The 19,413-nt window shown below is 44.3% G+C and overlaps 3 protein-coding genes across 4 annotated transcripts; 2 read left to right on the forward strand and 1 right to left on the reverse strand.

Annotated features, from left to right (window-relative positions):
• Positions 1-3,090: 3,090 nt before the first annotated feature.
• On the reverse strand, positions 3,091-4,999 carry rpl21 (ribosomal protein L21). The gene is made up of 6 exons (XM_086101727.1): positions 4,889-4,999; positions 4,283-4,361; positions 4,136-4,197; positions 3,820-3,932; positions 3,334-3,484; positions 3,091-3,219 (listed from the first exon to the last, which is right to left on the reverse strand). Exons 2-6 carry the CDS (start codon positions 4,347-4,349, stop codon positions 3,130-3,132), a joined length of 483 nt encoding a protein of 160 aa, XP_085957853.1. The 5' UTR covers positions 4,350-4,361; positions 4,889-4,999; the 3' UTR covers positions 3,091-3,129.
• A 453-nt stretch (positions 5,000-5,452) lies between these two features.
• Positions 5,453-11,507, forward strand: usp12a (ubiquitin specific peptidase 12a). 2 transcript variants are annotated; one of them, XM_086101725.1, is made up of 9 exons: positions 5,456-5,962; positions 7,229-7,309; positions 7,398-7,611; positions 7,827-8,062; positions 8,787-8,863; positions 8,956-9,039; positions 9,570-9,767; positions 10,780-10,858; positions 10,937-11,507. In XM_086101725.1, exons 1-9 carry the CDS (start codon positions 5,915-5,917, stop codon positions 11,036-11,038), a joined length of 1,119 nt encoding a protein of 372 aa, XP_085957851.1. In that variant the 5' UTR covers positions 5,456-5,914; the 3' UTR covers positions 11,039-11,507. The 2 variants fall into 2 exon arrangements, with proteins under 2 accessions (XP_085957850.1, XP_085957851.1); XM_086101724.1 differs by having other exon boundaries at positions 5,453-5,962; positions 10,780-11,507.
• A 1,532-nt stretch (positions 11,508-13,039) lies between these two features.
• On the forward strand, positions 13,040-19,413 carry gpr12 (G protein-coupled receptor 12). Its single transcript, XM_086101726.1, has 2 exons — positions 13,040-13,180; positions 15,114-19,413. Exon 2 carries the CDS (start codon positions 15,126-15,128, stop codon positions 16,152-16,154), a length of 1,029 nt encoding a protein of 342 aa, XP_085957852.1. The 5' UTR covers positions 13,040-13,180; positions 15,114-15,125; the 3' UTR covers positions 16,155-19,413.

The following is a 19,413-nucleotide window of genomic DNA, read 5'->3' on the forward strand; positions in this document are numbered from 1 at the left end:
ATTTCATCGAAAAAGTTATGTATTTTCGCAAAAACAAACATTTTCAAGACTAGTCAAAATATTTGGAGAATAGTTTATTTTTTAAATCATGCATTTTTTAGATTAAAGTTAGAATTACATTGAGCTGGAGGGGGTGGGGTTAATATGTAACATGGCTGGTCGATCTTGCTTGCTGAGCGCACAAACTCAATCTGTTTGTGTGTGTGTGTCAAACGTGTGATTAAGTTCATACTCCACACAGCTTACCAAATATCTCCTCCTCCTCACCCCCCCCCCCCACACACACACACTTGTGTCTCCTTCTCCTCTCTCTTGTGTGTTTGCTTCTTGTTCATTCAATGAGTAACCTCTATGAGTCATGCAAATGCTCAGGTGGACCTGCGAGCTGCTTGAGGTGAAGTTAAAAATATTTCGATTTTTTTTTTTTCTTTTTAGGTCGGCTCATTCCAAATGGCTGCTAGCTAATTCTTTTCACATTTTGGATTGGCTTCTTTATGGAACTATATTTAAATACTTCCTGTGAACAGCATAAATTCCTGGTTGGTTTTTTTACTTCATGAGAAAATAGGATGGAATACTGGCATCCCAACATAGCAGCACCTCCTTATCTAAAACACTACAAGAAAAATGCAGACACCCTGGATCAATAGAAAGGGGCTTTAACTGCCAACTTGGCAGGTGATTAATTGCATTTTATTTTCCCATCTTTTATCTTAACCCCCTTATACTACTCAGCACCGATAAGACTGAAATTCCTGACCTCAGGGGCCTTCAAGGATTTCCATGGGGAAAACTCCAAAACAGGCTTCAGGGCCCGTGGGAGTTCATCCATCCATCCATTTTTGAATCCGCTTATCCTCACAAGGGTAGCGGGTGTGCTGGAGCCTATTTCAGCTCTCTTTGGGCAGTAGGCAGGGTATACCCTGAACTGGGCACACAGAGACAAACAACCATTCGCGCTCACACTCGCACCGAGGGACAATTATGAGTGCTCCATTAACCTGCCATGCATGTTTTGGGAATGTGGGAGGAAACCAGAGTACCCGGAGAAAACCCACATGGGCACTGGGAGAACATGCAAACTCCACACAGGAAGGCCGGAGCCGGAATCAAACCCTGCACCTCTGGACTGTGAAGCCGGCGTGCTTACCAGTCAACCACCGTGCCACACACAAATGAGAGCATTTGATGCAATTCTGAAAACAGACAAGAGTAGGGTTGCCACCTTTCAGACCTGGAAATAAGGGACCCTCCTCAAGGCGTCTCGGTAAAACCAACCAAATTTGAGGGTTTGGCTCCTCCCACTCTCGTCTATATTTTTGTTGCCGTTTCCTCTTTTGAGGACGCGGTGAAGTCTCGGGCGTACAGTATATGTTGTAGAGGACATTTTTAAAACTGCCGGTGTAACCAGGTGTTGTGTGTCGTGAGCGCGTTACTAGGCAACGATTTTGACAGGCACCAGACGTAGGCAACGCTCGGGGGTCCTCAGGAGGTCCTGCGTACCTCCCGCCAAAACTACATTGCTGTCTGTAATATCTCCTGTCTTTTATTTTGTTCATTACTGTTAAATTCAATCTTCATATTCTTCACACAACAAACCGCGATATTTAATTCCCAATTAAAGGACGATTCCATTTTTTATGGGACGGGCGTCAACCTTAGACAAGAGGAATATTATTTAAAAAAACAACAACAAACCCTCAGATGTTTATAGTACATACCAATAAATAGTGGTGGTTTCTGGCATGCAGATTATGTACAGCTGCACAGTACCTTTGACAAAAATTTTGGAGGTAGGGGGGCAACATTTCTACATCCCCGCATGAAAGAATAGATCATCTCCACGAGTCAAAATTAAGTGTTCTTTATCACATACACAGATTTCACGCTTTCTCCTCGGCTCTAACTGGGCAGATTGGTGTTAATTTGTGTCAATATTGAACAAAGTACCCAGGTTGGAACAGATAAACCCATTTGTCACATCAGCAGTCAGCCAAGTTGAGCCTGCACTGATTAAACAAGTGGTCCTTCTCACACGTGGAAAACATTTGTTCCATCGCTTTCATTATATATTTTTTTTTTAACGTCTGGAAATTGTAATAATTTACGTGTTCCTAAGGACCAAGAAAGGCGTCCATGGCTCCGTATTGAATCAAATGTGTTGACTGCGGTAAACATTTTACTCAAATGTTCATTAAGGTTATTTTCCCGAAATATTTACAATAGAAAATAAACTGGAGTTTCCTTTCTGATCCATAAAAAAAAAGCATTAAACTTGATGCACATCTTCCCCTAGTGGACTTTTTCTGACACAACAAGACCGAAAAAACATTTTCTTTGGATTTATCTACTTCGAATATGTACATTACTTTCACGTGATTAAACTGTGGTAAACGTATGACATTTCCGAAAAAATAAATATATATTTTGTTAATTTTATTCCTGTGCAGCCCCAAATCAAGTACTTTTTAAGTCTAAAAGGGTCCCATTTGTCTCAAAAAGTATGAATGTGAAAAGTACATATTGTACCTAGAAAACGCATTTTTTAAAATATGAATTTTATTCTCTTGATCATAAAACTTACCTATAAAATACACAAATTTAATTTCAAGTTCTTTTCAATTCTATTCATCGTAATGTACATCTTTTAACTAAAAAAAGTCTTCAATCTCAAAATGCACTTAAATCTTTGAAGTGCATATAGAACTTCATTTGCATTGTATGCAATCTAGAAAAAAAATCTCAAATCTCACTCCTATTCAAAAATATACAATTTGATCACACCCAACGTGCATCTAAATTTCCTATAGAATTTGGTAGTTTCCGTATTACTAAAATCTAAGATTACCATCAAAAAATATTTCTCAGAAACCAAATTGCTGCCCATTTCTATGACATACATTTGATGCTGCTTGATTCTGATTTATTGGGTAATCTTGAGTTTATAAATGAGTTTTTTAAAATCAAAATTAAGGAATAATCATGAAATATACTTTGCTCGGTGTAGCAAATCGTTTTCAATGAAATGCCCTATTCTCATGCTTTTCAGCATTAGCGATGTCTTTAAAGTGAAAGGAGAAGCGTGATCGGTGACAGTTGTGTACAAACATTTTAATTTTATCAGCCATTTTATGCCATGAACTCATAAGGTATGGGCTCCAGCAGCTGAGGCTGATTCTTCTTGGTGCTGACAAAATGAGCCTCTCGAGGAGGAGCAGGCTGCAGAGAACAGAATGTGACATGAAGAAGTTACATTCGAAGCAGGTTTGCGAAGAACAACAACAACAACACAAATGGCTTTGTGGCAGCAGTTTTTTATGTGCTCCTTCCTACCTGGCGCTTGAGCTCCACCCAGGTGCCGTTCTGCTTGGCCTCCAGCTTCTTGGCGTCGTTGTCTTTGACACGCTTCAGGAAGCTGGCGCGACTCATTGAGTGCTTCACATGCTCAATGCGCACGTTGATCTTCTTCGCCAGGATTTTGCCCCTGTAGCACAAATCACCCACAACCTAAAAGTTTGAGGGGAGCGCTCTCTCTCTCACCAGGGCACCGTAAGCTTGCTCGGCCCACATCGCAGGTTTTTAAACATCTGCCATCATTTGTTGTAACCCCGCTAGTGCCTCTGCTCCAACAGGGCGGTCGAGGCCGAGGATGCTGGAGGTCTGAGTTATTTCCCCCACATGAATGACCACAGTGGACACCAACTGTCCCGGTGGCAAAGTGAACATGGGGTTGCCTTACCCCTCTGCTTAGCCCAAGCAACTAATCAATCATTTTTGAGGCATTTACATCCCGTGCGAGTCTGTGTGATGTGTACTTACTTGACCTGCTTGTTGACAATGACGCCGACAGCATGTTGGGTGACGTTGTACACGCGCCCTGTCTTGCCGTGGTAGCATTTGTGTGGCATACCCTTCTGAACGGTACCTGTGCCCTGAGAGAAAGTGCGCACAACCAGTCACCATGCTAGTCCATAATTATAATTTCATATCGATGTAACAGCTTTTAAACTATAACTTCAAACTCAACTTTCAACATGTACGGATCATAAAGCAATCTATATTGTACACAATCGCTAATCCATGTTTCGTAACCAACAGCTGTCTCATAAAAGATCGCTTAAAATCAAATCCATACCTTGATGTCAACAATGTCACCCTTCTTGTAGATGCTCATGTAAGTAGACAGGGGAATCGGGCCTGTTAATTTGGAAGGAATTTTAGCGTAAGCGTGCACGCCTTTCAGCAACATCACGCGTGTGCATTATTTAGGGAAAACACTCACCATGCTTGCGGAATGGTCTGCTAAACATGTACCTGGTCCCCCTCCTCTTGCCTCTGGTGTTAGTCATGATGCCTGATTACTGTAAGAACAAAACAAAGTCAATATGTGAAACGTGTGTTAGATATGACCAGGAAGGAATTTTGAGTATTTTTTTGCAGTTTTATAAATGACTAACATATAGATTCGCATGTTTACCCATTTACAACACATAAATGGAACTACTGCTATTACTGTCTGTCCATTTAGGCTGTGTAACAGCTAGGAGCTCCGCGTCACATGTAGACGCTTGTAACATTTCAAATACATTTTGGAACATTTGGTAACATTGACAACTAACGCAAACACACAGAAATGATTGTTAAAGCCGAAGAGCTGCCGAATGTGTGTAAAAGTGTGGTAATATTGACTTCGAGGCCCACATGGAGAACCACGCCGCAGCGGCGGCTCACACTTATGGCCTTTTCTATTCGTTCCTGGTGAGTTGGTTGGCTATTTTTGCCACCAATGTAAAAGATGGGTGTTGTACTACATACGCGAGTGTAAATGTCCACTAAACGGGAATGTTTTGGGGTGAAATTTATGATTTTTAACCGGAGAACATCTTACCCCGGGTCTGAACAAGATGGCGGGTACGGCGGAAAGAGAGACTCGAGGACCTCAAGCTCCGCCTTGCTGGCTGCCAAATAGTGCTGCCGAGTGTACTTGCCTGAACAAAAAAGTAGAAAAATAGCTTGTACGTAGCCTGGGACAAATATGTTCGACAAAGTTACAGAGGTTTTGTTCATTTTAGACACGGAAAAAAAAGTAAAATTGTTTCACTGTAAATTTGTATTTTCAAGATTACACACGTTCATTTTTCATTACAATTATGACTTAGTATTTGACATTTATGACTTTACATTATTATTTTTACTTCTTTTTTTTTTACTGGTGAAAATGTAAAAATAATAAGCTACTATCTCATAATTTGGTATTTTGACAGCCGTGAACCATTGCTAAGAAAGTCTGGGCTATGTGTGGACGTCGTTTTGCTCTAAAACAATCTAAATGTGAACTTTATTTGTCTTGTAACCAAGTCTGTGAGTTTGTCACTTTCAATGTACATTAAAAAAAATTAAACGTTGGCTTTATCACAGGCGGAAAAGGGCTTCACGCGCCACGAACACGCATGCGCAAGAGGCAATACATTTTTTTCCCAGGTTATACATAGCCGCGCTTACAAACTGAGGAGAGTTACTATGTCGATTTTGATGACATAATCGCGCTTATCGAACGTGGTTACGATACCACCTTTATTCGTTTTTACGCGTGGCGACCCTAAAATTAGACACTTGATGTCAAAATAAACAAAAACAACTATCGGCGGCGACGACGGCATTGGGTGTCGCCTGATACGGGAATCACTCGCAGAGAATCATCTCGTTATTCAGCCTGAAACTCTTCACGTGCTGTGAAAGTTGTTTTGGCCAATTGCCCAACCCGGAAGTAACTTGCAGCGAATGCTCTCGCTTTTATGTATTAGCCTCTGTCCCCCTCCTGGGATCCTGGCTGCTGCTCCTGCTTGAGCAAAGCAGTCAACGGGAGCTGATCTGCGTGAACGAGGCGGTGTGCATGGAAGATGGCGCTGGCTGAATGGAAATCCTAATGACAGTCTCCAAATTTGCCTCTTTTTGTACCATGGTGAGTGTCGTGCGATGTTTGGCCGCGTCTTCGCTTGCTTTCCGTACGGCCGATTATGCACATCGGTGTGCTTTTCGAACCCCCGTTTGTAGCAGCGAAGGGCGCTAGTTAGCCACCGAGCTAATGTCAGGCTAACAAGCAGTCTACAAGTGACAGCTCGCGAGCAACTGGAGCGCACATCTGCTGAATCGACGTACAAACTCGGCGTTAATTGGATGTTGTTAGACAAGCGAACGACACGCAAGAGTCAAGTTGAGATGCTTGGCCTTTTTGACAGGCGACTTGGTATTCCTAACGCAAGGCAATGACGACATGGTTGAACATCAGCTGCGCAGTTGTGGGGAGCTTCCAGCTCCTTGTAGACTCCAACGGCATATACAGGTGTCCTCGCTTTACGACGGAGTTGGGTTTCTGTTCCCAAGGAGGAGCGCCCCCCAGTCTTTCTCTGATTTACGCTAGCAGAGTCGTAAAGTCATGATGACTGTAAATAAGAGCATGATAAACATCTGCAGGCCGTGAATCTAAAACAGTTCTTCCCTCATAACTAGGGCTGAACGGCTTTGAGAAGCAATTCAATTGTGTTGTTGTTTTTCCCCCAGGATAGGAAATTAATATGTGATCTTTTTTTTTTTCAAAGTCCTCCTCCCATGATTTTGTTTTAACAAACATAAGCAATGAGATAATCTGCATGACAATAAACTATCTGATTTATTAGACATTAATGCTTCGGTCTTGATGATTGATTATGACAATTTGCACCTTTTTTTCTTTTTACCAAACAAATGTGGCCGAAAATTCATAAATCAGATCAGAACTATAATGCAAACAAATCTTGGCCTTTCTCGCATCAGCTGTTCATTTTTCATCAAACAATGATAGGTAAAAATGTGAACTGCACTTCTTGCACTGAATTAATCTCGACACATGATAATTACATAAATACACACATAACATTTTTCAAACTATAAAACCGCCCCGGATTATGAAGTGCAATATCGATGTAACGGGTCTATTTTCAAATATTGTACCTTATGAAATCGGTCTTCGGTCAGTAAGCACAACTAAATACACACTCCCCGCTTTTGCGATCCATGGCTATTTGTACACACGCAACAACATCCATTCTACCAGTGAATGTCCACCGGGAAGTTCACTTCCTTTTGCGATCAAAGTGACTTTGAGAACGCCAAGTGCGTCGGCTATTCACTTTTGTATTTGAATGACCAAGATGATAAAAGCGTTTCATGTCTTGTTTGACCTTCACAGGGCGCCAATGCCTCTGCTCTGGAGAAAGAGATTGGATCTGAGCAGTTTCCGGTCAATGAGCACTACTTCGGCCTGGTCAACGTATGTCACCTTTGCCACTTGTGGTGCTTTCCTGGATATATTCACAAATGTAAACTAAAAGCTCCTTCCCGCTCGCCCCAACCTCCAGTTTGGGAACACCTGCTACTGCAACTCGGTGCTGCAGGCGCTCTACTTCTGCCGGCCCTTCCGGGAGAAGATCCTGGCGTACCGCGGGCAGCCTCGGCGCAAGGAGAACCTGCTCACCTGCCTGGCCGACCTCTTCCACAGCATCGCCAACCAGAAGAGGAAAGTCGGCGTCATACCGCCAAAGAAGTTCATCACACGCCTGCGCAAAGAGAACGGTAAGAAGAAGAACAATGCTCAGGCACCCCAACCCCTACAAATTTCAAATTTCAAAGTCTGGGCACTTCAATAATTTTTGTCGCTTGATTCAAGTAAATTAGAACGATTAAAAAAAAAAAAAAACACAGCCCTGCGAAAAAAAAAAAAATCAGGAATAAGATATGGGGGAGGGGAAAAACTCCAAAACATTTAATTTCTTCTTGTCTCCATGCAGAGCTGTTTGACAACTACATGCAGCAGGACGCCCACGAGTTCCTGAACTACTTGCTCAACACCATCGCCGACCTGCTCCAGGAGGAGCGCAAGCAGGAGAAGACCAACGGCCGCCTGGCCAACGGGACCCTGGACTCGCAGAACAACAACAGCAACGCCACGCCGGCGCCCACCTGGGTGCACGAGATCTTCCAGGGCACCCTCACCAACGAGACCCGCTGTCTAACTTGCGAAACGGTACCGCCAATGCCGCCATCTTCTCTTGTATATGCACAGTTACAACCATTTTGTATAACTTGGTAGTGCATTAGTCACTTTATTAATTAATTGTAATAAATAGATAAATAAATAACAGGGTTCATTTTGTGCGATTGATTTTTTAATCAGTAACAGAATAGAGTGCAATACTCTCCTCTGACCTGCAGAGGCGCCATTGAGTCGCTTTCAGCGTGTTTGCTGTCTCTAAAGTACTCAACTTTGTCGAGCACATAAATACTCTACTTTCTTTGGATGGAACGCAGGGGCAGCACATAAAATGAAAACAGAAGGGGCCCTAAAATTGAACCCTGAGGAACGCAAAATACCACTAACATTAATATGGAGAACCATAGTACTGTCCTGGAAATAAAGGAGCAGGGGGAGAGGGAGAAGAGAAAGGAAAAGGACTGGAAAGAGCCAGGAGGAGAAGCCAATGCAACATTGAGAAAAAATTTTTTTAAATTTTTGAGATCAGACTTTAGTTGGAACTTGAACATTTTCTTGGAACTTTACACCTTTGAAACATTCATGCACTTTTGGGGGGGGGGGGCAGAAAGTAAATTTTTATTTTGGAGATACCTTGACCTGAGAAGACTCCTCTTGGCCCGGCAAACCTCTGTTGATATCACTTGAATTTATAATACCGCCGCCTACAGGACTGGAGTGGAACTGTAGCATCGTTGTTCATTTTTGTTCTTTCCAGATAAGCAGCAAAGATGAGGACTTTCTGGACCTTTCTGTGGATGTAGAACAGAATACCTCCATCACACACTGCCTCAGGTAACGCCCGTTTCACGTGTTCTGCCTTTGTTCGTCCGTGGCGGGAATCAAACGTGCGGAAGTCCACATTGAGCCGTGTTTCGCCCCCTCAGAGGCTTCAGCAACACAGAGACCCTGTGCAGCGAGTACAAATACTACTGTGAAGAATGTAGGAGCAAGCAGGAGGCACACAAGAGGTAGGTTTGAAAATCTTCAGCCCATTTTTAAGGGTGGGATGGCGATTAAAAAAAAAAATCAGCATCATTCGGCTCTTTTTATGAGGTGTAAACCAGATGGCCAATACAGCTAACGATAATCGCCTATGCTAACTCTTGGTTTAGCTGATCACTTCGGTGCACATGAACATTTGCCATCTTAAATATTGAACAGGTAACAATTATGATCTCGACCTAGGATGAATTCCGAGCAGATCGGGGACTAAAAATGACACACCACACCACAGGATAATCGCTCAAGATAATTTTTCAGAAACTTCTGATAATTGGTCCTTCAAATCAAACTTTCCTCAATTGTCGGTATACAGTATGTGCGGCCTGCTTTAAATATTGACCCGCTTTACGATTATCGGGCAGGACAAAAAACAAAATCACTTTGAACACACCCCGATAACCACAGGATAATCTTTTACCATTGTATGACACTGATCCTAATAAGCGTGTACCCCCGCTTCGCTGTCGGTTCCTCGCCACGCCATGGGCCGCTGCAGGATGCGTGTGAAGAAACTGCCGATGATCCTGGCCCTGCACCTGAAGCGTTTCAAGTACATGGAGCAGCTGCAGCGTTACACCAAGCTGTCATACCGCGTCGTCTTCCCACTGGAGCTGCGCCTCTTCAACACGTCCGGAGACGCCACCAATCCAGAGAGGCTCTACGACCTGGTCGCCGTGGTCGTGCACTGTGGGAGGTACGCAAGCGACTCTAAAGATTGATGTTAATATAGTTTCGGAATTGGTTCAGGAAAATGCTGCTCTTAGAGAAATGCGACATTTTAGGCCTCCCGCTGAACACTTGAATTCTCCCTGCTTTGAAGCAAATACAAAATATATACTGTATATATATATATATGTAGATTATGATACTCTTTAGTTGATACTTAAGGATTTTTTTTTTCTTAACGGAAATATTTTTTCCCCAAAAAAGGCATTTCTAAAAAAAGCTGTCCCTCTAATAAATGCCTCATCCCAAATCTGGTACTCTGTATATAGGCACATAAAAATGAAGTTGTGTTTTTAGGGCTTACTTCTAAATGCCTTACCCTACGTAAATGTCAATTGTTTGTAGATGATAAAATATGGAAAAAAGTTCATTCTGTCTCTTATGTATAATTGAACCTGTTGGTTGCTTCATCACACTTTTTTTTTTTTTTTAAGGGACGTTACTTATCTGACATATTTTGGCAGAAGTCTTTCTTATTCTTCATTGAACAGCTGATAGACGTGTCACCCACCATCATGTGACGCTGAAGAAGGCGAAAGACTTTGGCCAAAACATGTTTGGTAAATAACAACATTTAAAAAAAACCCAAAAACATCTTGAATAAAGGAACCAACAAGTTCAACTTAAATTTTATTTTATTGTTTTGAAAAAAAAAAAAAAAAGCATTTGTAAGGAAAGCCCTCCCGTCAAAACACATTACCTCTCGTAAACACTTGGTACTGTGCTCTCATGTATCAAATAATATTTTTGCAGTCCTCACTTTCACCAAATTTTTATTTTTACTTAAATATAGATTGACATTTCTAAATAGTCCTCCCCCTACAGATTGACAAGTTCAGTAAAAAGAAATGTGGTTACATGTTATTGAGACACAACGACATATTTTTTTGTACCCTAGTAGATACCTGATACTTTTCTGCAATAGTATATATTTTTTTGGGGGGGGGGGTAATTTGTTGAGTCTTTTTTGTCTCCCCCAGTGGTCCGAACAGAGGGCACTACATCGCCATCGTCAAAAGTCACGACTTCTGGCTGCTGTTCGATGACGACATTGTGGAGGTGAAGATGATTTCCCGCTTTTCATTTTTATTTCGTTTTTTAAATTTTTTTTTAATTGCTATCTTTGCGCATGTGCAGAAAATCGACGCGCAGGCCATCGAGGAGTTCTACGGCCTCACCTCGGAAATCTCCAAGAACTCTGAGTCGGGCTACATCCTCTTCTACCAGTCCAGGGACTAAAACAGCCGGACAATAAATAAATGCACGGCCGCAGTAGCCCGTTGGACAGTAATGAACAAAACGGCGTCAAGGATACTTTGGACGGCTTAGTGCGCCTATTTGTACAGATGTTGTTTTTTTTTGGAGTGGCGTTTTAGTTTGAGGGAAGAATGAGTCGTCAATCATTCATGTTTCTCCCTCACCCGAGTTGGGGATCATCATAAACTAAGAGGATACAAGGGGTAACATGGATTGTGTATTTATACAGTGTACAGAATGGTATTTGTATAAATATTACCAAAAAAAAAAAAAAAGATATTATTGGAAAATGTCAGAGATGTATTAATAACACTATGGTGCACTTTTGATACCGTTTTGTAGGTGTTGGTGAGTTTAACGTGAGGGAGCAATGGAGGAGGAGAAGGAGAAGGCCTGAATCGTGATCATTTTCTGTTTTAAAGAAAAAGAAATAAAGCCAGTCTCGAGGCGATGTACTGTCTTTTGGTTCAAAGTCACGGTGATGAGTCATAGCAGCTCAATGTCGCCCCTTAGTGGCGCTTAGCTGCTAATGACGTTGACTTCCGCTGCAACAAGAACTATTTTTAAACGCAAGTCCCTCAGGGGGCAGGTGCTGCACAAGAAAGTTTCACTTGGCAGTATGAAATTTGGGAACGAGCATATCTGAGAATTCTCCCACAAAAAAAAAAAAAAAATCAGCAGTCACTCTGTGACGAAATTTGGTAGGTTTGTGTATCACGACTAGACCCACAAAAAGTGAGAATCAATGCCTGGAAAGACAAATTATATCTGCCGTTTTGGTACAAAGAGGTCATTTTAGGGCTCATTTCCAGAGATAAAATTTGTCAGAAAAAAAAACCCAGATTCATTTTTTGGGGTTGTTTAGGTGTGTCCATAGCAAGTTTGAGAATTGTAATTTGTTACTTTATCACACAATATTTTTATACTTCAGAGTACGACATTTACTTTTTTTTTTGGGGGGGGGGCAATATCCCATAAAGTAAAAGGAATAAAAATAAAAAAATTAAAAACTAGCACCATGAAATTCAGTTGGCATGAAATGTGCCACTTTGCTTGAAAGCTGCCATCTTGGACCATTCGCAGACATCCTTCAAAACCTACATGCCCAAGCGATTAAAATTATTTTTTGCCCAATTATCACCAGATTTCAATGACTTCTATAATTACCCGCTCTACGCTGGAGCTCAAATTTGAACCTGGGAATTTACGATTGTGAAGCATCATCTAACCCACTGGTGGGCAAACTACGGCCCGCGGGCCGAGTCCGGCCCGTTGGTCTTTTTAATCCGGCCCGCCGAAGGTTGGTCCACAATTAAGGTTCGATGTGAATGATTGCATTCATTTCAATTGGACTTGTAATGACAGGCATTTCACCGCCAGGTGGCGCATTGACTTAAAGTTGCAGAACACGGGGGGGGGGCAATCTTTTCGACCACCTAGGACCTCTGTATCGCTCTACTTCTACTGGTCTGATCACAACCCATCTGCAGCGATGCACAGGCTAAAATAGGTCATCAACAACACTTTTGTCATTTAAAAAAAGTATATTAATACCGTACTTTCATGCTTTTGTTCTGTTGATGTTTGACTGTCAACAAATGCAGCTTTTTTTTTAATGTACCATAGGTCGTGCTGACCTGGCCCTTCTGTCAAATTTTAAAAGTCAATGCGGCCCCCGAGCCAAAAAGTTTGCCCACCCCTGATCTAACCGCTTGATCACCAATTCATTTATCAGGATTCCCTTTTTTTTTTTTTTTTTTTTTTACATGTGTAACCCCTCACACTGACGGATGATCGGGGATGGATTTCATGGGCAGAACTTTGAATGAGGAATGATCCTCCCTTTCTTTTGGAAGGCGCGCCGGCGGATGCAGGTCCCCCCCCCCCCCCTCCCTTCTCCATCAGTGCACCAGCCCACCCCTCCCCTCCTCTGTCATGTCCTCACGCAGCCGCAGTCTCCTCCCTCTCTCTCTCTCGATCCATCCTCGCATCACCAAGCCGAAAGAGGAGCCGCATCCCCCCACTCCTTGACTCACCCCCTCCCTCCCCGCCTCTCCATCCAGCGCCATGGACGTAAAAGGCTGCCTCTGAACGGCTCCGGCGTCAAGCTCAGCGAGTCTCAAGGTAAGCCGCATTGAGCATCCGTGACACACGGGGTGGGGAAATAACCGATGCGTCCGTCCACCCCCCCCCCCCCCTTCTCTTGCATCCTTTCAACTGATGTGGAGTAGCAAGTATATCAGTAGCGGTAACATATGGCCACTTTGGGTGCATGCTGCTGTTGCACGGGGTGGGGTGGCTCGGCCTCGTGCCACCGGCGTTCATATTCTCTTCGCCGGTTCGGCCCGCTATGCGCTTTGACGCCGTTCACCCACCTCCATTGATAATTGAAAGATGTGGCAGGGATGCCTCTCTGAGTCAGTACAGAGCTCAGAGCTTCGCCGAGGGCCTGACATTTTGGCTACTCACCCACATGTGACTGATTTTAATCATGTGGGATTCACTACTATTCATTGAGAAATGTAAAAATCGTTCTTTTGTATCACGAATTTCATGAGGTCTGTTCCCCGAGGCCACGCGCATGGTTACGTGGGGATCAACTGAGTCGTTTTCGCATAAGCCAGCATATCCGAGCGGGCATGTCAATGGATATGCCACCACGAAGACGTGCGAATAACTGATTGCGATGTTGGTAAAAATGGGTGAGAAGTGTCTTATTTCGCCAAATTTGGGGATAAACGGTTTGGGGAATGAATGAATGAATGATTGGTATGCAGAGTTCTGCCCGGATCATTAATGAATTTTGGTCATGAAGAGAAATGCGCTCTTCATTCACAAATACATGAAAAGGTTGAAATGACAACATTGCAGTGTTGACAAAAGTAGGGCAAGGCCTACTCATGTCCCCCCCCCCCCCATAAACTTTAATCATTCATGTTGAAATGCATTGCATGTTGAAACATTTTGTAAAAACGGTCATATTTACCAGTGGTCCAGTGGTTAGCGTGTCGACCTCACAGTGCAGAGGTCGTGGGTCCGATTCCAGCTCCGGTCGCCGTGTGTGGAGTTTGGATGTTCTCCCTGGGCCTGCGTGGGTTTTCTCCGGGTACTCCAGTTTCCTTCCACATTCCAAAAAGATGCATGGCAGGCTGATTGAACACTCCAAATTGTCCCCTGGTGTGAGAGTGAGCGCGGATGGTTGTTCGTCTCTGTGTGCCCTGCGATTGGCTGGCAACCGGTTCAGGGTGTCCCCCCGCCTACTGCCTGGAGACAGCTGGAATTTGCTCCAGCACCCGCCTGCGACCCTTGTGAGGATAAAGCGGTTTCGAAAATGGATGGATGGATGTCATATTTACCAACCTCCGTGAAGGCATATTAACCCTTTCATGTACCCTGCAACCTGATAACACGATGAGATGTCCACTGTCGTAACTGCTGTCCATCAAAAGGTTAAAGAATTTTTGTCCAAAGGTTTAATTGATTTGTGGTTTGAAAATGTTGAAAAATGCCTTGCATGTTAGCAAAAGTTGGGGAGGGCGGGAACCTGTCCTGTTGTGTTGACCTGCGCCAAGGCATGTTAACACCCTGGAGAACCCACAGGGTCAAATTTGACCCCTATAAATTCTACTACTCAAATGCTACCCTTCGATCCCAAAGGGTCAAATTTGGCCCGAATCGTAAATTAGAATTAAAGCATTAAATATTTGAAAAAACATATATTTTGGTGTTCAGTGAACATATATGTCATTTAATGTATAATTCATCATTTTCCGAAGAAGAAAAGGGTTCTCGGGTTCTCCAGGGTTTTAATGTCATGTATTTTTCATTCACAACTTCATGAAGCAGAGTTGCCAAAGCTCTGACTCTCCCTGTCTTATTTATCAACACGACGGCACCGTAAGGGAAATTCTGTCACTCAATTTAATGGACTATTGGTTCTCAAATTCGTGAGAATGTTGAAAATGGATTGGCCCCGGGTGCTAACCTGGGGCCTCTGTGGTTGCAAAACACTTGTCCATACCAAACTAGTCTCAATGGCGTTTGTCTGTGTTTTCAGACGGGGGCCACAATGAGCGAAGAACCACCGGCCACTCCCAGCTTGCTGAGCCCCGGCCCCACGGCGTGGGCCAGCGGCGGCGGGGGGCCAACGGACAACGTGAGCATCCCGGCGACGTTCCCCGCCGAGGAGTCCCTGGCGCCCCGCCAGCTGCCCCTGCTCATCAACCCGTGGGACGTGGTCCTGTGCACGTCGGGGACTCTGATCGCCTGCGAGAACGCGCTGGTGGTCCTGGTGATCTGGCAGAACCCGGCGCTGCGGGCGCCCATGTTCCTGCTCATCGGCAGTCTGGCTTTGGCGGACCTGCTGGCTGGCTTAGGCCTGGTATTGCACTTCACCTGTGCCTACCTGCTCCAGTCGGACTCGGCCCAGCTTCTCACCGTGGGCCTGGTGGTGGCCTCCTTCTCGGCGTCCGTCTTCAGCCTGCTGGCCATCACGATCGACCGCTACCTGTCGCTCTACTACGCCCTAACCTACAACTCCGAGCGTACCGCGGCCTTCACGTACACCATGCTGGTCCTCCTGTGGGGGCTCTCACTGTGCTTGGGTCTGCTTCCCGTCACGGGGGTCAACTGTCTGGCCGAGGAGGCCACGTGCAGCGTGGTGCGCCCGCTCACTAAGAACAACATCGCCGTGCTCTCCGTTTCCTTCCTGCTCCTGTTCGGCCTCATGCTGCAGCTCTATGTGCAGATCTGCAAGATTGTCATGCGGCACGCCCACCAGATCGCCCTGCAGCACCACTTCCTGGCCGCCTCGCCACATTACGTCACCACGCGGAAGGGCGTCTCCACGTTGGCCATCATCCTGGGGACCTTCGCCGCCTGCTGGATGCCCTTCACCGTCTACTCGCTCATCGCCGACTACACGTACCCGCCGCTGTACACCTACGCCACGCTGGTCCCCGCCACCTACAACTCGGTCATCAACCCGGTCATCTACGCCTTCCGGAACCAAGAGATCCAGAAGGCGCTGTGGTTGGTGTGCTGCGGATGTATTCCCGCCGGCGTGGCGCAGCGGGCGCGGACTCCCAGCGACGTCTGACCCGGTGAACGGAGCGTTTGGGTTTTCGGAGCGAGAGAGTAGTTGGTTGGTTCTCACCGAGGGACAGACTGGCCCTCGGTGGGATTTGAGGAAGGGGCGACCTTGTGTTGGTTGACACAAATGGGTGAATCGACCTGGGTCTGTTTTGGGGGGCGGGTCACCTTATGGATTTTAACTCATTCAGTACCAGCCAATTCTGGACCAAGTCTGAAAAGACGTTTAAAATCGTCTTTGGGAGTGAACGAGTTAAGAGGGTCCCTAGGTTGGAGCAATCTGACTTGCGTGGGACATTGCTTTTGTGAGCTTTGAGAGAGGGTGGTGCCCCAGTGTTGAAACCAATTGACTGGCGAGTTTGAAGAGAGAGGATCGCCCCTTGGCTCGCTCACCTTGGTGGGTCTTGATCAAGGTTGGTTGACAGGAACGGGTGAACCGATCTTGAGAATGCGGTGCCTGTGGACTTGGGTTGTTTCACCTGGTTGGGTTTGCAGAGATAGGGTCACCCCTGGGTTGGTTTGACGCAGATGTGACAACTGACCTGGAAGAAGCAGGCGCCTCTGGTTTTGCCCACCGAGTGGATTTCAGTGAAGGGGGGGGGGGGGCACCCATGGGTTGGAGCTAACTGATCTGACTGGATTTTAAGACAGAAGGTTGGTCTACGAGAGGGGCGACAGAGAGGGGTGCCCCGAGGTTGGAACAAACAGACCTAGGTGGGTTTGGAAAGAAGGTGTCATCCTGCGGTTGGTTCATCTGGGAGGGGTTTGAGGAGACCTGGATGGGTTTCGAGAAAGGGTGGCGCCCCTGAATCACAAAGAGGGACAGCATGGGAGTTCATGATTTCTTGACATCACAAGTTTTGGGGGTTTTTTTACCTCTGTCTTCCTCACTTGAGGCAGCCATGTTGCATGCTGCCCACTCACCCAGCCTCTCCCTCGTGCACCCTCTCTCCGGTGCCCCGCCCTTGTCCCGCTCTGCAAAAGGGTGCACATCACATGCTCCCCGCATGGGGAGCGACGCAGCTTGGGCTGCCACGTGCTTGTCCTTCGGGATTATTGGTCGCTCTAAAGGCAGATTAAAAAACCAGGCGGATGACGACAAGCACGCAGGCCTATTTTTTTACCCCCCCCCCACCCCCCCACCCCCCTCACAGCAGTAAGTCTGAGGCAGCATCCATCCCCGCCCGCCGCCTGCCCCGAACGTGCGTGGCAAGCTAAAGAGGCGCGGCAAGCTAAAAATAGACACCGGCTTCTCTTGTGGAAATAAGGAGGCCTCGCTATGCTTAATGTCTTTCTCTGGATTCTTGCGTGTGAATGTTTGACACCACCATAATGAACCCCCCCCCCACCCTCTCTTCCCCACTCATGTGAGACCCCCTATTTGTTCTATCACTGGGGGCTGCAGTGAGTCTAACATCCATTCACACCTCTCTTGTATCGACTTGATTTTTGAATGTTGACGCAGTTGAAGGTTCCGATACGCCATGCAAGAGAATTGCATCATTTTGTGACCAGGATGCCAGCCAATCAACTTCATGGAATGACAAAAGGACGAACCCATTTTAAGACACAGAGAATGATCTGACCTAATTATGGGGCACTTATTGAAATAACAAAAACAAAACAAAAAAAAAATACATTTTTTAAAATATCGGATTCAAAATTATTTTTGCACATTCTATACATTTTACATATCATTACAATATTGTTACCGCTGACCAGTGAAAATCATGTATCAGCCACTTACATGAATTGTAGATTTTTTTTACGTCAACTTATTTATTTATTTTTGGTAAACATGTTTCTATTATTAATTTTTCTTCTCGTTCGTGTCTGGTGCCAAACGCGTTTCAGTTTAATTCTTGATGAAAGAGAATACGTTTAAATACATGAAATTCGTCATTTATTTTGTACGTATATTTTTCACATTCACTTTTTCATGACTTCTGATCATTTACAAATGTCGCTAAAATACTATTTTTCCACTTTGACTTTAAAGAGCTCCTTTAAACACAGCACTGAAATTAATGAAGTAATACTTCAATTTAGAACATATCCCCCTCCGCCACCCCCTTTTTTTTCCTCACCTACAACAATATTTATATAACTTTATGTACAATAACAATGCCAGTCTTGTGCAATGAAAAGCACACGTCTCCATTTTATTTTTACCCAAAAAAAGGATAAAAGACATCAGGAGAAAATTGTAGATTTTTCCAAGTCACTCATACTACGTTGCTATTGTTAAATATTTTTTCATAGTTGCCCGATTTTTACATTTATAGAAATACAGTACTGTACGTTCAAAATAGTCTCGGGTTGGCATGGGGATTTCCTAGTTTTCCAATAAGTGCTCTATAAAGGTTGGAAAAAAACATTTAACTCCTCCATTCCCTAATGGAGTCGTATTATAAAAAGTGAGGCATCTGCTTTTAAGGGCCCTTAAAAAGCTCTCGCCCGGTTTTCTCATGTTGTCAGCAATAACCAACCTTTGGTCAGTAGTTATTTTCCGAGTGGTGAAGCAATACTCAAGACAGCAATAACATCTACACACCCTTACTGTGATTTCTTCCTGCAGAGTGAAAAGCTATGAGAGGGATAATCAGATGTGAAAAAAAAATGGCTTCATGGATGAAATTTGGGTTTTTGCTTTGTCAATATGAGCTCATGTGCTAATTTGTTTTGGGTAAAAAAAAAAAAACGACGCAGATTAAACTTCAAGCTGATAACAAGGTCAAAAAATGAAATTGCAACAGAGCCCACTGAGTGTCACGGCAAATTAAAAATCATCATAAGGGCTTCACGGAGCTATGATTATTTTGTAACTGTGAAGTGATTTGCTTTTGTCCCAAAATATTGACTTTTTTTGTAATGGGACCTCACAACTAATCGCAACAAAGCCCATCGAGAATGACCTCGAAAATTAAAGTTAAAATTAAATTCTCTTGATGTGCCTTTTTTTTTAAAAATATATAATGACATCATCATCATCCGATTTGCTTTCGTGGGAATTGCGGTTGAAATTTCACTTGGGAAAACAAACCTCAGATGACAGCGCGTCGTTAGCGCGTTTTCCACATCTCGCCATTTCCCAACCATAATTATTCATGTTAATATGACCTCATGATATGATTAATGTGACCAATGTACATCTTTATCGATGCCATTCATTTATCAGCACAACAGACACGTCGTCTCAATTAATACAAGCACCCTGTTTTGTTGTCCACTGTGCCGAGCTAAAAAAAAGACACTTGAGGTTACAA

The sequence above is a fragment of the Hippocampus guttulatus genome, chromosome 21 (genome assembly GCF_054856545.1).
Source record: "Hippocampus guttulatus isolate MCC_2025c chromosome 21, RoL_Hgut_1.0, whole genome shotgun sequence".
NCBI lineage: Eukaryota > Metazoa > Chordata > Actinopteri > Syngnathiformes > Syngnathidae > Hippocampus > Hippocampus guttulatus.

Coding starts and splice junctions, on each gene's coding strand:
- gpr12 (XM_086101726.1), top strand. CDS start 15,126: ATGAGCGAAGAACCACCGGCCACTCCCAGCTTGCTGAGCCCCGGCCCC.
- rpl21 (XM_086101727.1), bottom strand. CDS start 4,349: ATGACTAACACCAGAGGCAAGAGGAGGGGGACCAGGTACATGTTTAGC. Junction 4,198..4,282: donor CAGACCATTCCGCAAGCATG/GTGAGTGTTTTC, acceptor CCAAATTAACAG/GCCCGATTCCCCTGTCTACT. Junction 3,485..3,819: donor ATTGTCAACAAGCAGGTCAA/GTAAGTACACAT, acceptor TTTGTGCTACAG/GGGCAAAATCCTGGCGAAGA.
- usp12a (XM_086101724.1), top strand. CDS start 5,915: ATGGAAATCCTAATGACAGTCTCCAAATTTGCCTCTTTTTGTACCATG. Junction 9,040..9,569: donor AAGCAGGAGGCACACAAGAG/GTAGGTTTGAAA, acceptor GGGCCGCTGCAG/GATGCGTGTGAAGAAACTGC. Junction 9,768..10,779: donor GTGGTCGTGCACTGTGGGAG/GTACGCAAGCGA, acceptor TGTCTCCCCCAG/TGGTCCGAACAGAGGGCACT.